The following is an 18,034-nucleotide window of genomic DNA, read 5'->3' as shown; positions in this document are numbered from 1 at the left end:
GAGAAAGCTGCATGGGATAGCGACTGTAATAGCAGATGAACTGTGCCCCAAATCGGAAAATTCTAACAGTCCTTTGTTTTGCGCGAGTTTAATTTTAATAAGGTTGTTTAAATTTTCTTGTAAATATTATTTGTTAATGCCTTATGTACTTGTAACTCCATTTATAACGGTGTTTATTTTTCTTTATTATGTTCTTTTGGTTTGAATTAAGTAACCAACATTCTTATCCAACCAAATCCTTATCCGGGCTCACCAGCGGCCAGCGGTAAAGTTGCTGAATACTGGTAGTTCGGTCCGAGGTTCGAATCCCGCGAACGGGCTGGCAGCGTGGGCGTTTTCGTGGTTTTCCTCATGTGTAACGTGTATACGAGCCAGTTTCCCTTAAAAAGTCCTCCACGAAGGCATCCCTTCCCTTAGGCAGATAGCCCTAGTGTGCTTTGCCATAATTAAATAAATCAAACCAAACCAAATCCTTATTCTCCTGATCAAATTGCTTCAAAATACAAGTCAAGTACCAACAGTTATCGTTTTTTCTTGATTGTAATATCGGTTATTCCTGTTTTCTGTGTTTTTAACTGGTTAAGCGTGAACTTTATCCCCGGTATTTCGGAAATAGAAATATCCTACGATTGATCAGAAATTGACTGTATCCATAACTGTGTGCGTTGAAAGGGCGAATAAATATTCAGCAAAACGTTTTTTAGTAGCAAAGCACAGTGCGATAATAATATAGTATCTGTACTTGTTTAACCCTCTGCATTGAAGCATTCTGAGTTAGAGCATTCCATTGTTTAGTCTGCAGTTATAGATTATCCGGCCGGTCTGCGGTTATAGGTATCCGGTAGTCTGCAGTTATAGAATATCCGGGGAATAGGTCTAATTAATCCGGCGTTAAATAAGTAACTATGTTCTTGAACTCTCAGTTTTAATATTTTGATGTTATATGTATTAAATCTAAAATTTTTGCTGTATTTTGATATTGATAGAAGTGCAAAACGTAGAAGATAAATGTGTGGGACAACATCCGTGATCGCAGATAAAAGTCCTGTTATTTTGAAATTGGTTTTTGTCCTCCACAGTACGTAATTTAATTGTGTAAAATCTGGAATATAAAAACATAGTTAAATCATCCATTAAAAATAAATCACTAAATCATAAAAATAAATTAAGTGTACAGTGAGTAATATTTTGTTTCTTATTGGCTCCTATTCAAATACAAGAGTAATAATATTAAAAAAATACATTATTCTCTCTGTTTTGAAGTATGTTCTTCTTCATCCCGCGAACGGGCTGGCTGCATGGGTGTTTTCGTGGTTTTCCCCATGTGTAACGTGTATACGAGCCAGTTTCCCTTAGAAAGTCCTCCACAAAGGCATCCCTCCCCTTAGGCAGATAGCCCTAGTGTGCTTTGCCATAATTAAATACACCACACCACACCACCACCATTTGATTAACGGACAATAAACACGTATGTATATGAATTAAGATATTCGTTTGTGTGATTAAATGAAATACTCTATTTTACGATCTATGAAATCATTAAACATTATTTCTTATGAAATTAATCATTAATTCTTTCATAATTGCCTTTTATGAAGCTCCTTCTATTGCTTTGTCTATTTTTTGCGTAAAATTTATTATGATCTCCAAATCTGAGTACGTCTAGGAGTTGAATGAATGCTGACTGATTAGAATTCTTTAATGAAAACCTTCACGTCATTTTTGTTTATCACTTTGAAATATTTGCTTGAAATGATTCTTTGAAATTTTATTGGGCTTAAGTGCGTGTATTATAATATGAGATATGCGAGCTGTATGAATTGGGAAGGAAATTTTCAAAATATGTCTTTTCTAAGGTTAAAAAAACGGCGTGAGTATATATATGCGTTGTATTTTTTAGATTGTGTATTGTTTTATATGTAGTCTGCGGGAAATTAAGCTGCTGGAAAATTGTTAGTTTTCATACCCAAGTATAGTGTATTACTTTAAACTAGGCACTTTAAGGCAATTGCCAGGATCTTCTTCCCCGCAATTGCGATTGTGTGATGAAGTGGGGAAAAATTAAATGACTCCATCTTTATTCCGCAGCTGCTGTTCTCATGATTACGAACCAAATCGGGCGTCAGCTCGGTTGAGTTATTTGACTACGGTAAAGCATCGAGGGATATCTGCCTAAGAGGAGAGATACCTTCATGTAGGACTTTCGAGGGAAACTGACTCGATATTCTGAAATCTTTTGACGAAAAATAACTTTGAAGTCCTTGTTTTAAAGTAGTAGACTATAATTCATTTCGATTAAAAAACTTGAATTTAAAATTGTTACCGAAACCAAATATCCAATATTTTTTCAATCCATTTTGCTGCTAGTAGGCTGAAATGCTGTTAATTACAACGAATTTTATTACTTTATATTACAGTCATTTTTCAAAACTATTTTATTAAGCAAAAGTAGGCGCTTTTATTTACAGGAATTTATAGTCATTTCCTTATAAGTGAGCATTTGCATACTTTTATTGGTGACAGTATCGCTCTTATGTTCTTCAAAATTGCTTTTCTTTTCATATACGTTATCTGATATCCTAATTAGATATGTGTCTGCATTTCTCATTTACCTGAAAAAGTGCTTTTAAAAATTGCTTTTATAAATTGGACGTGGAGGGTTAAAAACACAGTTTCATGTCCTAATCACCAGGAATTCAAACTACTATTAAATATTCTTCCTTCTTACTTCCTTGTACGAAGTAAAAAGGAAGTATTGTAATCACGAAAAGTTTCAGGCAGCATATTTCAACGAAAATATCCATTTTGACCGCTATCGAATGAAATTTAACAATGTTTTTGCGTGATATCTGTACATAAGGACATAATAAAATACTCTTTTCCTCCAAAAAAATTAAAAAAACTGCTTTAAAATGAATTTTGAAGAGAATGTTTCGTGGCGTCTGTACGAAAGTATGTACGCACGTACGTACGAACGTATCTCGCATAACTCAAAAACGAATAGCCTCAGAACGTTGAAATTTTGTATAGGACTGCTATAACATGTAGCTGTGCACCTCGTATTTTGGTTGCAATCGGCCGCACCAAACGTATATAAATATATTTATATATATATCCACTCTGTTACCTGGCTCAGTGATCTCAGTTTCTTTACTCTTATATGTTTGTAAATTGTACATTTTTTGCTTTAAAATGATTAAATTATGTTATTCTTATCTTCCGGTTAAGGTTTTTATGCCTTTAATAAGTGTGTACGCAATATTTTTAGAATTATCAACAATTTTAAAGTTGTTTAAGTGCCGCTAAGCCTAATAATATTTTTGATGGCGGCCATTGCTTGTTTACATTTGAAACAGCAGAGTACTGGATTTGTTGCCAATGTAGAGAAACTTAGCTTCGTAACAACAAAGATAACGCCTTCATTTATTATTGCGAATTAAATCATGCTTAATCCTTTCTGGAATTTTTTCGAGGAAATAAGTGTTTAAGATTTACTTTGTAATTTTGTAATACAGGTATTTTGAGTTTTTATGTATTTTTGCCTTGTCGCGAAATGAGAATTGAATTAATTGAATGAGAAGTACTCAATCGTCTGTGAAAAACTCTTTCTTTTTTGTTTTGTGTGCTTAATTTCTTTTATACATCGTTCTAGTTTTATTATAGTATTTGAATAGAACATGTGGCAACGATTAGATAATTCTTTAAATGATATAAATTTTGTGCATTCTGAGTTATAATATGAACGAAATAGTATAATACTGTTAAGTGAACCTAGCGCCAGAGTGTCGCTATGGTAAACAAATAGAGTGAGTTTTGAAGAATGCGTTTATTCTTTTGTTGTTTATGCGCTGTCGGCGAAGTAGATTTAATTCAATCCAATAAGTTTAAATTAAATGCAAGAAAAATGCATATAATTTAATATTCCGTACAAGGAAGTCATGTGGTATACACATCAGATTTTTTTCCTTCAGCATCATAAAAGTTGCAAGTATTTTACATATATATAAATACTAAGCTAGGCTAAAATTCTGAAATCATAATTAAAATAATTGTATTTTTTTGCAGGAAATATGAAAATATAAAATCAACCATCTTGCATCAGCCTGATCTTCCTTAGCTTAATTTGTACTTCCTCAAAAATATGAAATATTTCTTTTATCTTTTCTGAATAATCCGTAATATAAAATTTTCTTGACGTGCTAATGAAATGTTTTCCATTTCGTTGTACAATTTTACTAACCTTCCAAAATTTTACCTCTGAAGTTTCATTATGATTTCCTTCATAAATGAATCCGAATTCTACGTACCAGATAGACAGCTTAAAATTAAACTGCATGCTGGAGTACTTTTAGAAGATTAGATACTTTTTATTGAAAAAGTAGTGTCTTTTGTTTTAAGATTGGTATTTTAAGAATGGTAGGGGGTAAATAAATAATAGGGAAAAATAACTGGTCCATTGAGAAAAATGAGTTAGCATTTACAAATATTACATCTATTTTACAAAACTATTTTTAAAAGCGCCTAATAAATTCAATATGTAAAGCACGGACATCTTTTCTATCAGATCTTTTTAATTTAAAAAGAGTTTTAATAAGAAAGATGACCGAAAAGTTGGAAAAACATCTTATACTTTTTTTTTAACTAATTTTTATCTGCAGCTTTTCTGAAATATTCTGTACAAAGTTGGTTCTTCAGTTAAATGTTAATTAGTGTAAGAGACAATATCCTGCATTCTAGTTGCTTCTCCAATTAGCTGGAAAATTAAATTGTAAATCTGTGTGTAAATAAGTACCAAAATAATTCAGCTTTACTATATTAATTAACAAAGATATGCGAAAGAGAAATAAAATGATTCTATGCAACGAGGAATAGCTTATAAATTGCTTTATTCATTTGGTAGAGAAAGAGTAGAGTTGTCATTCGAGTTTTTTCAAGTTATAAATCGTAAAATGTATAGATAATTAAATAGTGAGAAATGGATGCTGTTTATGAGATGAACATTTTTAATTGTTACGTTTACGGCGGGGAGAGGGGCGAACTAAACGTTTTCAGATTTTATATTACGTCCAAAGGGCCATTTTTTTAACGTTTTGCGTGTTGTCTTTCTTTATTGAATATCACATTCTTCGCGCTTAAACCATTAAATTCAGTTCAACAGCAGTATCACAAAATAGTTTAAAAAGAGCATATCTTTAGAACTTCCGATAGACAGTCTCACGCGATGGAGATAAAATTGTTTGTTTCTGTACACTGTTGCCACTGCTCGCTTTTAAATCGTTGAGTTAGTTAACCCAAAATTCGTTAAAGGTTTACAAAATATGAAACACATTATAAAACTAATTCCAAATTCCAAATGTGGGTTTCCAGATGCCCATATTCAGGTAGAGGATTACGTTATTCAAAATTTGATGGCTCTAGGTACCGGTGTTTTATCACAATGCGACATAGATTTATGCAGATTCTTCATTATTGAATTTATTTAAATATAATACAAAGCGGTAATATTAGTGGCACCAATTTGAAAAGTGATACGCCGTTTATAGTGATTCGACGCAAAATGCCAGAACGAAATTAATAGCCCTTCTGAGCTAATGCCGCTTGGGCTAAAAATCGATGCTCTTCATTATTTGAAACCTAGACGTTATTTGTATTATTGGACGTATTACACACTAAGAGAATAAAGAAGTTAGTTTTACTGCGTGAAGATTTTAATTTCAGTAACATAATTCTAACAAATAACATTTTTCAAAGTTTAACATGCTACAAGCCTTTCTTTTAATCTCTTGTTTTGCCACCTATGATTTTATGAAAATGAGTTTTCAGGATCGCGTTTTATGTGAATGAAGTAGAAACGAGTAGTATATAGCACTGTATAGACAGTGCTCTATACAGTTTGTAAACCTTTTCTATTAGTTTTACCACAAGACAGGCATAACATATTTGGGATGTAGAATGGATTTATAAGTCTGCAACGCTTGTTATCGGTATATACTTTTTTTCATTGTGAACAAACATCTTACTGGTTTTCATTAGTGGGTATTGTAAAAAAATCTCATTTCATATAAATGATATACGAATCAAACAAAATTAAATTATCTTTTATTGTACACAAATAAGCTCATTTTATTTCGGAATACTTTTTGTTTATTAGTAGGTGTTATGTATTATATCACTGGAACGATTCATCTAAATAATTTCGTCATCATAATTAAACTTCAGCATAGCAAATGTATTAAGTATAAAAAATTTAAGTAATGTAAATGTACTGAAATGGTGTATTGATAGTTTGTGGAAAATAAACTGGAGGAAAGTTCTGTTAATTTAAAATGGAAACTGAGTACTATACCTCACTAAGTCTACTTTTCCATCCTTTTCGTTTTGCTGTATGATTTATCTTCATAAATACTGAGTTTTCTTTTTCCGTTTTGCAGATTCTCGCAATATCGAGGAGAATCTACAAGGAAATGTGGATTCCTCCCAGATTCCCAACCTCTTTGGAAACCATGGCAATGCCAACAATACCAACCCTGCCAACGCTAATAACACCAATAACGCCAACAGCCGAGTCAACAACCATAGTGGGCAAATGCCTTCCTTGCAGGTTCCCAAGAAGAGCATGCTACCCCAAATGGTGCCTCCGCAGGACGCTGTGGCCATGGGGCCCTTGCCTACGAAGATGTCACCCCAGCATCAAAATCCCAATGATATGAATCCCAGTGCCAACGGCAGCACCGGAAGAAAGTACCAGTGCAAAATGTGCCCACAGGTAAGCGAAGATCTCTTACGCTGTCTTATATTGAGTTTGAATTTACATACTGCTTGTTGTTATGCATCATTAATCTTTTTTAGTATAACTAATGTTTTGAAACAAAACCTCATCTTGGATTCCTTCTGTTTGTGCTATTGTTTATTATTTGTTAATTTCACGGTTAATTGAAAAATGATTTATAACACAATGGTCCAATAATGGTATGCGGAACATTTTGCTGCATTTTTAAAGGATCATATATTCCTAAGTACAGAAAAAATTTCTAACTCAGATTTCTTATATTCTTCATATTGATAGGAAGTTTAAGCGTTTTGAAGTAATAGATAATTTTGAAGCAGGTGGTAATTTTCAGCAGAACTTTGCGTAGGAGGAAATCACCTTGTTGATATAATCGTAGGTTGGAGTCAGATACATTAACTTAGTGTGCATTAAATACCTACAGTAAAATCGCGTGTTATGTGATTTTGATATTTTGTATCGTCATATTAAGATTCCATTTACACGAGTCCTTGAATTAACCTTCTTGAATGGATCATAATGCGAATTGCACATATTTAATCGTTACCTAATTTATGATTATTAAACTAACATTTACAATGCAAATTGCAAATCAAAAACTATTTCATTTTAGAGTTCAACACCTGCAATAAATATGATCGCTAGAGGTGATTTTTTTATCATTCAGAGGGAATTTTGAAAAGCCATATTCATTACGAGGACCTAACTGTATTGAGTATGATAAAGGAACCCGATCATTAACAGCCCTCAGTCATTTTTTTTCATGCTGCTGCGACCCGCTTACACCATTTGTTTCGTTCGCGCCACGAAGAAAGGATGTGGGGTTTCTTTCCTATTTTCCCGCACGCTCGTCTTGAGGTAGGTACACTACTGTGCAAACATCTCATATAATCGAGAAGGACCGTTCGACGCCATGCAAAAGAGTCGGCAAACAAAGCTTCTGTTGACAAAGTAAACAGAAATCCCTTCCTTTTCTAAATGCTCTTTGACTTTCTCTCGACGTCTTTCAGAACAAATATAAGATTTTTCGAACAAACCACCGCCCTCTATCTTCTCCAGCTGAGAACTCGTTATTTTTCAATTTTAATTTCTGCAGTGGCAATTTTTTTATCTTATTATTCCCAATTTACCTCCTGGAGTATTCGCTTGTGCAAGAGGTTAAAAATTTCCCAAGTACCGAACCCGAGTTTCAATTGTCAAGAGTAATTTACGGTTTTCATCTTATAAGCATAGGTTGTGAAGGCTCTCTTTAAATGTTTCTCGCAGTTTCAATTAGTCATTTTCTAAATAAATAATGGAGCGTCGAGTCGGAGTTTTACACTTAATGAATCGACAATACGAAGCATATCGTTGTTTACGTTAAATTGCACTGGAAATTTTTCTTTATTTCTGGAGATATAAATGAATATCATATTTACGAGCCTGGGGGGATGCTACCGGAGAAGAGGATCGAAATTTATTAGATGTAGCGATTCATTAGGAATCATATCTTAACTGGAGTTCATTTGGGAAGGCGAAATAATGACTGTATGCGCTGCAGCTCTTTTTCATTGGCGCGTTATTTGTTTGATGTGGAATTAGTTACAAGCTGTGTATATTTTAATGAAAATATGTTACGTCGAAGTGATTTACTTTTATTTTATAATTCTTTTATTAGATGAAGATGCAAGCGATTTACTGTTTGAACTCACTGGGACAACTTTGTTATCTTTTATTAGGTACATTCAAATATGTTAAAAGTTATTTGCATTTTATATGAATTAAAATGCCTATAGAGCTTTCTTATGAAGACATGAGATTTTCCGTACTTGCATTATTTTCTTCGTAAAATTATTAGTCGTAGGAGGTCTACTGATTTTAAAAATGAAAATAATTTTAGGTGGGAGTCATAAACACCTAATTAAATTAATGCGATTCAAAATATGATGCACATTTTGTGTGCTTTATTTTAATTACGTCTCGTTGCCGCTGGTTGTTATTTTAAATATTTTGAGGTATCAAATGTAAAATTTGAAATAAATCTGAACTCTCTTTAGTTGTTATTCAGTAGTTAATTATTTAAATTTGTTTCAAATTTTAATACATGGAATTGAATAAGAGTTAGTATTTCCAATCAACTTTTATTCAATTGTACAGCTGGTACTGACTAAAACTTGTTACTGAAAGCAAAACTGGTTTCTAGTAACCGAATTTATTAAGTATATATTATAACTTCTTTATGTATTTTTTTGCATATTTTTCATTAATTATATATCTGTACTTTTGCAGAAAGAGAGTCAATGTCTACTTTGTAAGGTTATAGAAAAGCTAATTTTCTGCAAGGTCTTAGATAATCGATGCAGAAATCAAAGAAATTTAACGGGCCTAATTCGTATTTTATAAAAGAGAAGGCTTGGGAAGAGGTTGGCGAATAGAGGGAAAATAAAGAAAAAGAGAGAATTGATGTTACTGAATACGATAAATGAGAATCGGGAAAAGAGAAAAATGTTCCAACTGTAATATTTTTGTTGTTATTAATACTCTTATTATTCGAAAAGAGAAAAAGTAATAGATTTGTTGAGTATATTAAAACGTCAAAATCTAATAAAAAGTACTACAAGGGATCACTTTGTTTGAGAAGAAATCTCTTTCGAAGGAGCTTTACGTCGCTACATGATGGCATATGAGGCTGAAGCCCTGGTTGTATAGTAGCTAAGTGATGCTGATTACCGTATCATTGAGCCGGTGTTGAAATCTCGAAGGACACTTGGATGTTTGTAAGTGTACAATATCTGCGCAACATGGGGCTCTTAAAATAACGGCGAGCCGAAGCTTTTGTTGAGGGCTTTAATAGTGAAGAAAGAATGGTGAGAGACCCTCGTATCCGTTCCCCCGTTTGGTTTAGTTAACTACGGCAAAGCACATGAAGGCTAGCTACCTAAGGGAAGGTAGTAGTATAAAAAGCTTCTACCTACCCATAAAAGAGCTTTTATACCACAAAAGTATAAAAAAGCTACCTTCTCTTTTATACTTTTGTGAAGGACTTTCTAATGGAAACTGGCTCGTATACACGTTACCACGAAAACGCCCATGCAGCCAGCCCGTTCGCTGGGATTCGAATTGCAAACCGAACTACCAGTGTTCAGAAATTTTACCGCTGAGCCGCTGTTGGGTCCTGTTCCCCTGGTGTTCTCTATCTAAACTGGATGGTACTTCCTTTTAACTCACCGATGTAATTCTCTTGTTCGTTGTGTTGCATTGTGGAAAATGTTCTGGAGAATGAAGCAGCTAACTGACGATTTAATGGTTAGCTATTTCAACAAATGCATTAAGTTGCAAGTGTCCGGCCATTTGAAATAACAACAATAACTTCAAATGTATGTATGGCTAAAAATCATAGTGCTCGTTATTTCCATTTCATACTGTATTTCGGTATGAGGATGGACGCAGATATAATGCTTTACAGAGACATTGGTTTTCTTTTTTTCATCTCTTTTTAATAGCATTTTTCGTTTTAACGAACGCATCACCTGAATGAATTTTTGAGATTGAGTCCGATATTTTAATGCAAAGAACAGGACATTAGCGCTTTTTATCGTTTGAAGATATCTAAGATTTCGATGTGACTATTGCAAAAATCTTAAATTTATGCTAGCAGAGCTAAGAGTGATGTAACAGTACACTCATAGTATATGTGCTTTCGTGTGGTGCAATCCGAGTGATTTTCGATAAGCCCCCTTTTGTTTTTGTGAACAAGGATATACATTAACTGTTATTGTTGTAATTTTTTACTGCATTTTGAAAAATCAATTATTAAAATTTGGGGAATGCATTCTACTGAATAGTAAGCAGTGGATTATTTTCAAAGTTAATATGATCCTGCCTTAAAAAAATAGTGATTAATGGGCACGTTATGATCAGCTGAATACGACCACCAAAACTGTAATAGATTGAAAACATTACCTGAAGCCTTTTTGTTTTTATGAACAAGGCCATCAATTAACTGTTATTGCAGTATTTTTTCTTGCATTTTGGGAGGAAAAAAGAGAGATTAAATATTTGGGACAAGCTTTCAACAAAACAGCTGGCAATTAATTAATTTCAAAAGCTGTGTGATCCTACCATAATATATTTATGGACACAAGATAATCAGCTGAATGTCCGACAAAGTATTAACAGATTGGAACAATTTTCTTTACTTCGGTAAAATCGGAGGATTTAATGAAGTAGAAATCGACGAAATACTTTTTACGGATTATAAAAACAAAGCAAGGCGAATAATACGTAAGTAACAAATAACATTCTTTGTATAAAATTATGTGTAGCACATCATCTATTAATTTGTTAATTTGAGTTCTTTGAGAGAGGTACTTTTTCTAAACGTTGTTTACGTTTCTCATGTTCAGACTTAAAATTCGTCCTTGGCAGAGGATATATCTAACTGGTTCGATCCCGGGTTTCGGCACCAGATATTAGGAGATAGTATTTTATACTTATTTATTTCTATCATAAACATGAAGTATAGAACAAGCAAAAGAACATTTATAAATACAAAAACGTAAGTGATGCCATTCACAAAAAGGATAATGTTATTTTTAATAGTTCGCTGGCTTTGCCGCAACAAGCCGTACGATGGCTTGCGGTTTCATATAATATTTATCCCCCCTGCTATTATTCTCCTGCTATATGAAGATGCATAATAGCAGAGCTAAGCACTTTTTTTAGATGTTATTTACATTATAATAAATATCTGCTTTTATAAGTTAAATCTGAAGAATTGGACTTAATTTGCAATTTCATATACAAGTATGTTTGCCTGATATAATTTAATTTAGTAAAAAGAAAAAAAATGCAAATTCAGATTATCTTACAAATACCTCACATATTTCCTGCTTAACCTTTCATTGCAGCATCACATGATATTAGTATATTTTATCACTGATGTATTTAATTGGTTGCATATATTCGTCTAATATATGTTACATATATTTTGGTATGAAATAAATAAATAAAACAATGCGGAGAAAATGTTTGAAGGAAACTTTGTTGTTGCTAAAGAAATTAACTATCCCTATGAGCGGGAGGGAGTTCATGTAAAACAAACTACAAATACGCATAAATTTTAATTACTTTTAGGAAAAAAAGTACATATAATGCAAGTCGTCAGAAGTATATATTTCAGAAATAGTATCATTTTTATGATATTTCACTTTACAGGTGCATATCAAGAACAAACAGGAAAAGCCGTTTTCCTCATTACGCAACATGTCTTCGTATAGCCTTTAAAGGATGATTAAAATAAAACGTATATGAAAGGAGCTCTCTAAAGGAGGCTTAATCCTTCCAAGTTTGTGGACACACCTGGCTGACTTTAATCAGCTTGCCAGAATAAACGCCAGAGTCACGTTTTATGCAGATTTTAGCTTAAACCTTGAATTTGTGCTGGCTTAGTTCGTAAATATTGAATCTCTTAAAACGAAGCGTAATCAGGAAAACTACTTACGTTAAGTGAAGTGGTAAAAGAATTGCAACGGTTTTTCTTCATTAAAATGTTTGACTGAATGAAAATTCGCGTTACGATTCTTTGTGTGTATGTTTTTTTCTTAATCCCACAATATAATAATATTTGCTTTCTTTGCGTCTAGTTCTTATTTTACATTCTGATTTTTATTTTGAGAATCCGAAGCTGAAGGATATTATATCATAAGTTTACATGTACATGTGTGTATATGCTACGGTGAAACACGGAAATCTGGAGAATGTCGACTTCCACCGGTAAATGTCAACATTCACATAGTCGCTTGGTTTATGTCCGAAATATTTTGCAAATACTCTTATTTCTGACTTACACCGGTCAATGTCGACATTCACCATGTACTAATGGTGAATGTTGAACATATAAGAATATTATATTTTCTTCTCCGTAACTCATTCGCGAAAAAACGCACTTGAGACTTAAAATAAGAACTTAAAACACACAATACATTCAAAATGAGAAAGGAAAATAGTTTATGTGATTCAAATCTCATTTATTGCAACAACTTAAACTATTATGACACTTTGAATTGCGTAAGAGGCCCTTGCTTTTACAACTGTATTTATTTGTGGAAAAATTTCTTTTGCAATGACAGCGTGTACATATACTCCTCTCTTTTCGACCTACACCAGAGCATATCTGTGATTATCGACATACACCAGTGAGGGTCCGAATGTACAAGAATGTAATGCAATATTCGATATCTTTCACCGACGTATTTGGTGAATGTTGACATTCTCCGGTGAAAGTCCACATTCTCCAATTTCGGTCATTCGCGGTAATATGTATATATTAATTATACATAAAAAGTTAAAAAAATGGAATCAAAATCACAAAGACATGAAAGGAATGAAATTCAAAACCAGTAAAACCCAAAATTCCCTATAAATATATGAAAAATGTCAACCAATTGTCACGAAACCAGAATTACTGTAAACTACAGATGTGAAATATTAAATTACAAAAAATATATAAGAAGAGAATGCAATTAAAATCTGATTTAACGTTATCAAAAGGAGATAGATCAGATTCAGTTGAACCCTTCACCCAAGACAGGGATGGGCCAATTACGGCCCTCCGGAAGGTTCTTCGGAAGAATTTTAATTTGCCTGTCTGAGGCAAATTAAAAGAAACATATACTTATATATTATATATCCCATAAAGATTTTGCTTGGATTACTGGATATTTTCCTTATTATTACTTAAAATTTTATACATTTAAGAACAGTACAGCCTTCAAAATCTTAATTTTCGTTGGATGATAATAGAAAAATTGTTTTGCATTACCACATCCGAATGATTATATAATTCTTGTTGCATGTTTGGAAAACTGCAGTCTTCCTCTTAACCAGCATTTCCTTGGGGACTAAGGATAGTGTTTCATGAACTCACAAATAGCATTTCATAAAATGAAATAATAATAATGATGAAAAATTACGTAAATGCTATTTACATAAAGGAAATGTCTTTGTGCATGACATCCTAAGGAAAATTAGCTGATGTTCAGGTTGCACGTGGGAAAAGCACGAAAATGTTCATTCAGCTAGGCCGTTTGCCAGACTTAATTTCAGATTGTTGTAGGATTGATTTTGGTTTAGATCATTATGGTAAAGCACACTAGGGCTGCCTGCTTTCGTGAAGGACTGTCTAAGGGAAATTGGCTCGTATAACACGTTACACATAGGGAAAATCACGAAAACGCCCATGCAGCTTGCCCATTCGCCTGGATTCGAACTACCAATCAGCGATTTTACCGCGCTGCCGCTGGTGGTCCTAGAATGTCGTAGTTACTTTGCACTTAGTAATTGAGATCATCTTTGGGTCAATTCGCTTTTACTACACAACTTTTATATTTGTTTGCAAACTGCTTTTGTAATTGTAATCCAGAATCTACATACTATTACATCAGCTCTAACTGCGAATCCTAACTACTTCAATATTAGAAAACTGTGCGCAAATAAAGACCTTTTCTAAATTAGCCAATATTCTAGGCATCATCGCGCAATTATACCTTTTTGTAAAAGAAAAGGAAAAGAATGATGCGGATCCAGTTCAAAGAATAGATCCTATGCGAAACATTTTATACAATAACCTAAAATATTACTTCAGCATCTGTTTCCTATGAGGTCACGGGAAATATTTGGGAAAAAATAATTGATTTCTACTCTAACTTTTGTCGATTGAGATTGCAATCTGCCGCTGTACTGAATAAAATCGGAACACTTTTGCTAATGTATACAAAATTTGAATAATCTGTTTAACAGTTAACTTTGTAAATAAGTTCAATAAGTTAATTGTAAAGCTGAGTTTACATTTTAAACTGTAAGCATGAGTTGTTCAGCATGAATTTGAATGCTTGTTAAAATGATCTGATACCTTAATTGAAACTTAACTTTTTTCCCTGACAGGCCAGTATGTAAATGGGTTGCATTTATTTATAATGCATTAAAAAAGAACAAAAGACTAAATTGCTTTCATCTTGAAAAAATATAATTTTCAATTTTAAAACATCTGGCCGAAATTCAGGGAAACTTTTGGCTCTGTGATCATTTTTCGCGCCTTTCCCCTCCCTCCTCCTTGTATATAATACTTAAGAGTCCATTAAAGGTTAGCCCACTAGCGGCCAAGCGGTAATATCGCTGAACACTGGTAGTTCGGTCCGAGGTTCGAATCTCGCGAACGGGCTGGCTGCATGGGCGTTTTCGTGGTTTTCCCAATGTGTAACGTGTATACGAGCCAGTTTCCCTTAGAAAGTCCTCTACGAAGGCATCCCTCCCCTTAGGCAGATAGCCCTAGTGTGCTTTGCCGTATTCTCACTACACACATACACACCATTAAAGTTTACGAACAATTTAAAAGTATTCCTTGATTAACTTTAATTGAGAACTGCTGCTGTTAGACCCCCCTTCCTAAAAAACCTTGAATGTTGTGCCGTAGTTTGAACTGGTTGACTTATTCTAACAGCAATGCTGCTGTTGTTTCAACTGAAATTTCTAAATTATAGATACAATTTTATATTGTGGCTCAACCTCTTTTTTCCCCCAGTTTCGAGAACGAATAATAACTGTACTGAAATTATGATGAAATTCATGAAAAACTGAATTATCGAAAATAGTTCTAATTTAAATGTAATGTGAATTTTGTATATAACGAGCGGATTGGATAGTTGGCTTTAATTCTGTCATCTAGTTTCGTGGTGATCATAAGTTTAGTCCATCACTGGCCACTGCCGAATTTTCCACAGTCCGTATTTATCGTGAAGATGCCAAAATCACGAATCTGCATATTTTTGTTGTTTTTACTTCATTTATTCTTTATATTATTTTTTGACATTTTCTCACGTTAAAACAGCGAGATGCACATTTTATGAAATGAATGTATAAAATTAATGCGTTAAAGTAATAAATAGATTTTTCTTTAAAGTGGATGAATTCTATATGCTCCTCTGCAAAAAAGTCATTAGGGGTTTCACGACAGTGTGCCCGTTCTACATTATCAGAAGGGTCTTGTTCTAGAATCGCAAATGATAGAAATTTTACTGTGTAATTCGTTCAGTCAAGCTTTGTTATTACTTGGTTTTGCTGAGAAGAATATATTGTATTTTAGAAGGAAAAGTATACAATTTCTTATGAAGAGGAAAAGTAAATACTAAGAGATAAGCACTTTCTATTGCCTTTATAAATGCGAAATAAAACTTAAAATTTCAGTACAGGATATGTAAGCTTTATGTGTGTAATTACGTGTTAAGCGTCTTAAGCTTTACAGTAATTTTGCAGACTTATATATTATATGAAACCTGTTTGTTGTCTCTTATTGCGAAGAGTATGTAGTATTGTTTCAGCCGTAATGATTAGAATTCTAGAATACAAAGGGTGTTCACACATTTTTGTAACGATTTTGCAAAGATTTATATATAAACATTTGTATTACTATACCTTCGAATACATACCTTAGAATTTTATTCTCCAATATGTTTGTTCACTCTGATAACCCTTTTGTTGAACTTTCCTATTACATCTTGATTTCCAAAATTAAAGTCTTTTTTTAAAAAAACTTTAATTTTGGAAATCAAGATGTAATATGAAAAAAAAAAACAATACTGATGTTTTAAAAAACATCAGTATTGTTTTTTTTTCACTCCTCCTTTACAGTATTGATTTTATTCCACTCCTCCTTTACAGTCTTCCAGTGTCCATCCAATATTTTGGGATGCCGCTTATGAAGAGCTTAATTAATTTTTACATGCTTTCTACTTTCCTTATTTTATGCTTTCCGTTATAACAGAATTCAGTAATAACCATAAAAACTTTAGAAAAACTTACCTTTTTTTTTTCCTGAACCAACATATTAAGTCTTCTTTTTCGGTAGTAAATCAATCTTTTTCTATTGCAATCAAATAAGTATAGACAAGCCTCATCCATTGTAGCTATATATTTCCATTTTTTACCTGCCAAATAATTTTCATATAGCAATCTGCACATAGTCTTACGCTGAGAAATATGTTTCTGCGTTAAGCGATGAAGATCATCTTTTTTTTTTTTTTTTTTTTTTTTTGTTTTGTTTTGATTAGCTTTAATCAGATTGTTAGAATTTTGTTCACAGTTCCTACAGAGATACTTAAAGATTTTGCAATAGCTCTTGGGCCGGGAGGGCTGGTTTTTTCTTTAAAACATGAGATGCGACTTAAATAACCGTACTGAATAACAAGATTTAGGTTACAAGATTTAGTAAGAACTGTACGTACCCTTTGTTGAATATACACTTTTTTCTGTAAACTTTGACGTTTCTTTCCTTTCATATTAATTATGTCATTTATTTTACATGTAGAAATATTAAAACCATGCTTCTCACATCTTTTTCTTAATAATTGAGTAATTTCTCTTCGGACAGCTCAAAAATATAGCTTTCGATCCATTGTTTATTTTTCAGCGACATTTTATACAAAAGAATATTTTTAATGCTGCACACGATAATTAAACCTTATTCCAATTTGATGCCAGTCACGTTTGTATTTTAAAATTGATATTTAAATTCACGGAGAAAATCACAATCGTTACAAAAATCTGTAAACACCCTCTGTATATTTCATGAATGTTGTAAAGCCTGTAAGAGAAGAATCAAACGGTGTAATTTCAATGGCACGCGATGATCATGCTACCAGACACCTTTTTATGAACCTATTTGCTTGGTGAGCGGTTACGGAAGTTTGTGGCCTTAGCTTCATTCATTAGGTCATAAACATTTGCTTCATGTTGCTAGTAATGTAAGCATTCATTATGGTGAGATCATTAATATCTCCTGCACTCTAAGATGAACACTAATAGTAAATGGCCTGCATTTCAAGAATCGCCGTCTGTAAGTAATATGCTGTAAAATAACTTATAATATTGCATTTTGGAAATAAGATCAAAACTTAATCTGTTTCACTACATTGTTGAATTCAGTCAAATTTTCACACATACTGCTAGTTATTTTCTCTACTTCATATGCTATGCCTTCTAACGTTTATGCCTTTTCGTATTCGCTGTATTATGGTGAACGAAAAACAGAAGTTAATACAAAATAGCGAATGGAAGAAATTCAGGAAGAATAGGCACGCTAATATACAAGTAAATAAATAAGGGTATATATTTTATATGATGTTATTTGGTAAAAAAAAACTAGGCTGTACTGCTATGAGATGTAGCTCCTTCTTAAATTCTACCTTGAAAAGCATATATTTTAGACAGTAG

At 32.9% G+C, this 18,034-nt stretch overlaps 1 protein-coding gene across 14 annotated transcripts in view; it reads left to right on the top strand.

The window, feature by feature from the left end:
• The window catches only part of LOC118191624 (exocyst complex component 4-like), a 785,372-nt gene that overhangs the window by 509,036 nt on the left and 258,302 nt on the right, over positions 1-18,034 (top strand). For all 14 annotated transcript variants that reach the window (XM_085821107.1, XM_085821102.1, XM_085821104.1 and 11 more), the window contains one exon: positions 6,432-6,766. In XM_085821107.1, coding sequence (XP_085677233.1) covers positions 6,432-6,766 — 335 coding nt within the window. The remainder of the gene's footprint in view (positions 1-6,431; positions 6,767-18,034) is intronic.

This window comes from Stegodyphus dumicola, chromosome 7 (genome assembly GCF_044657685.1).
Source record: "Stegodyphus dumicola isolate Sdum_Otavi_A_Nest chromosome 7, ASM4465768v1".
NCBI classification, from domain to species: domain Eukaryota; kingdom Metazoa; phylum Arthropoda; class Arachnida; order Araneae; family Eresidae; genus Stegodyphus; species Stegodyphus dumicola.
Note: the sequence above shows the minus strand (reverse complement) of the source record. Positions and strands in the feature narration are given on the sequence as shown.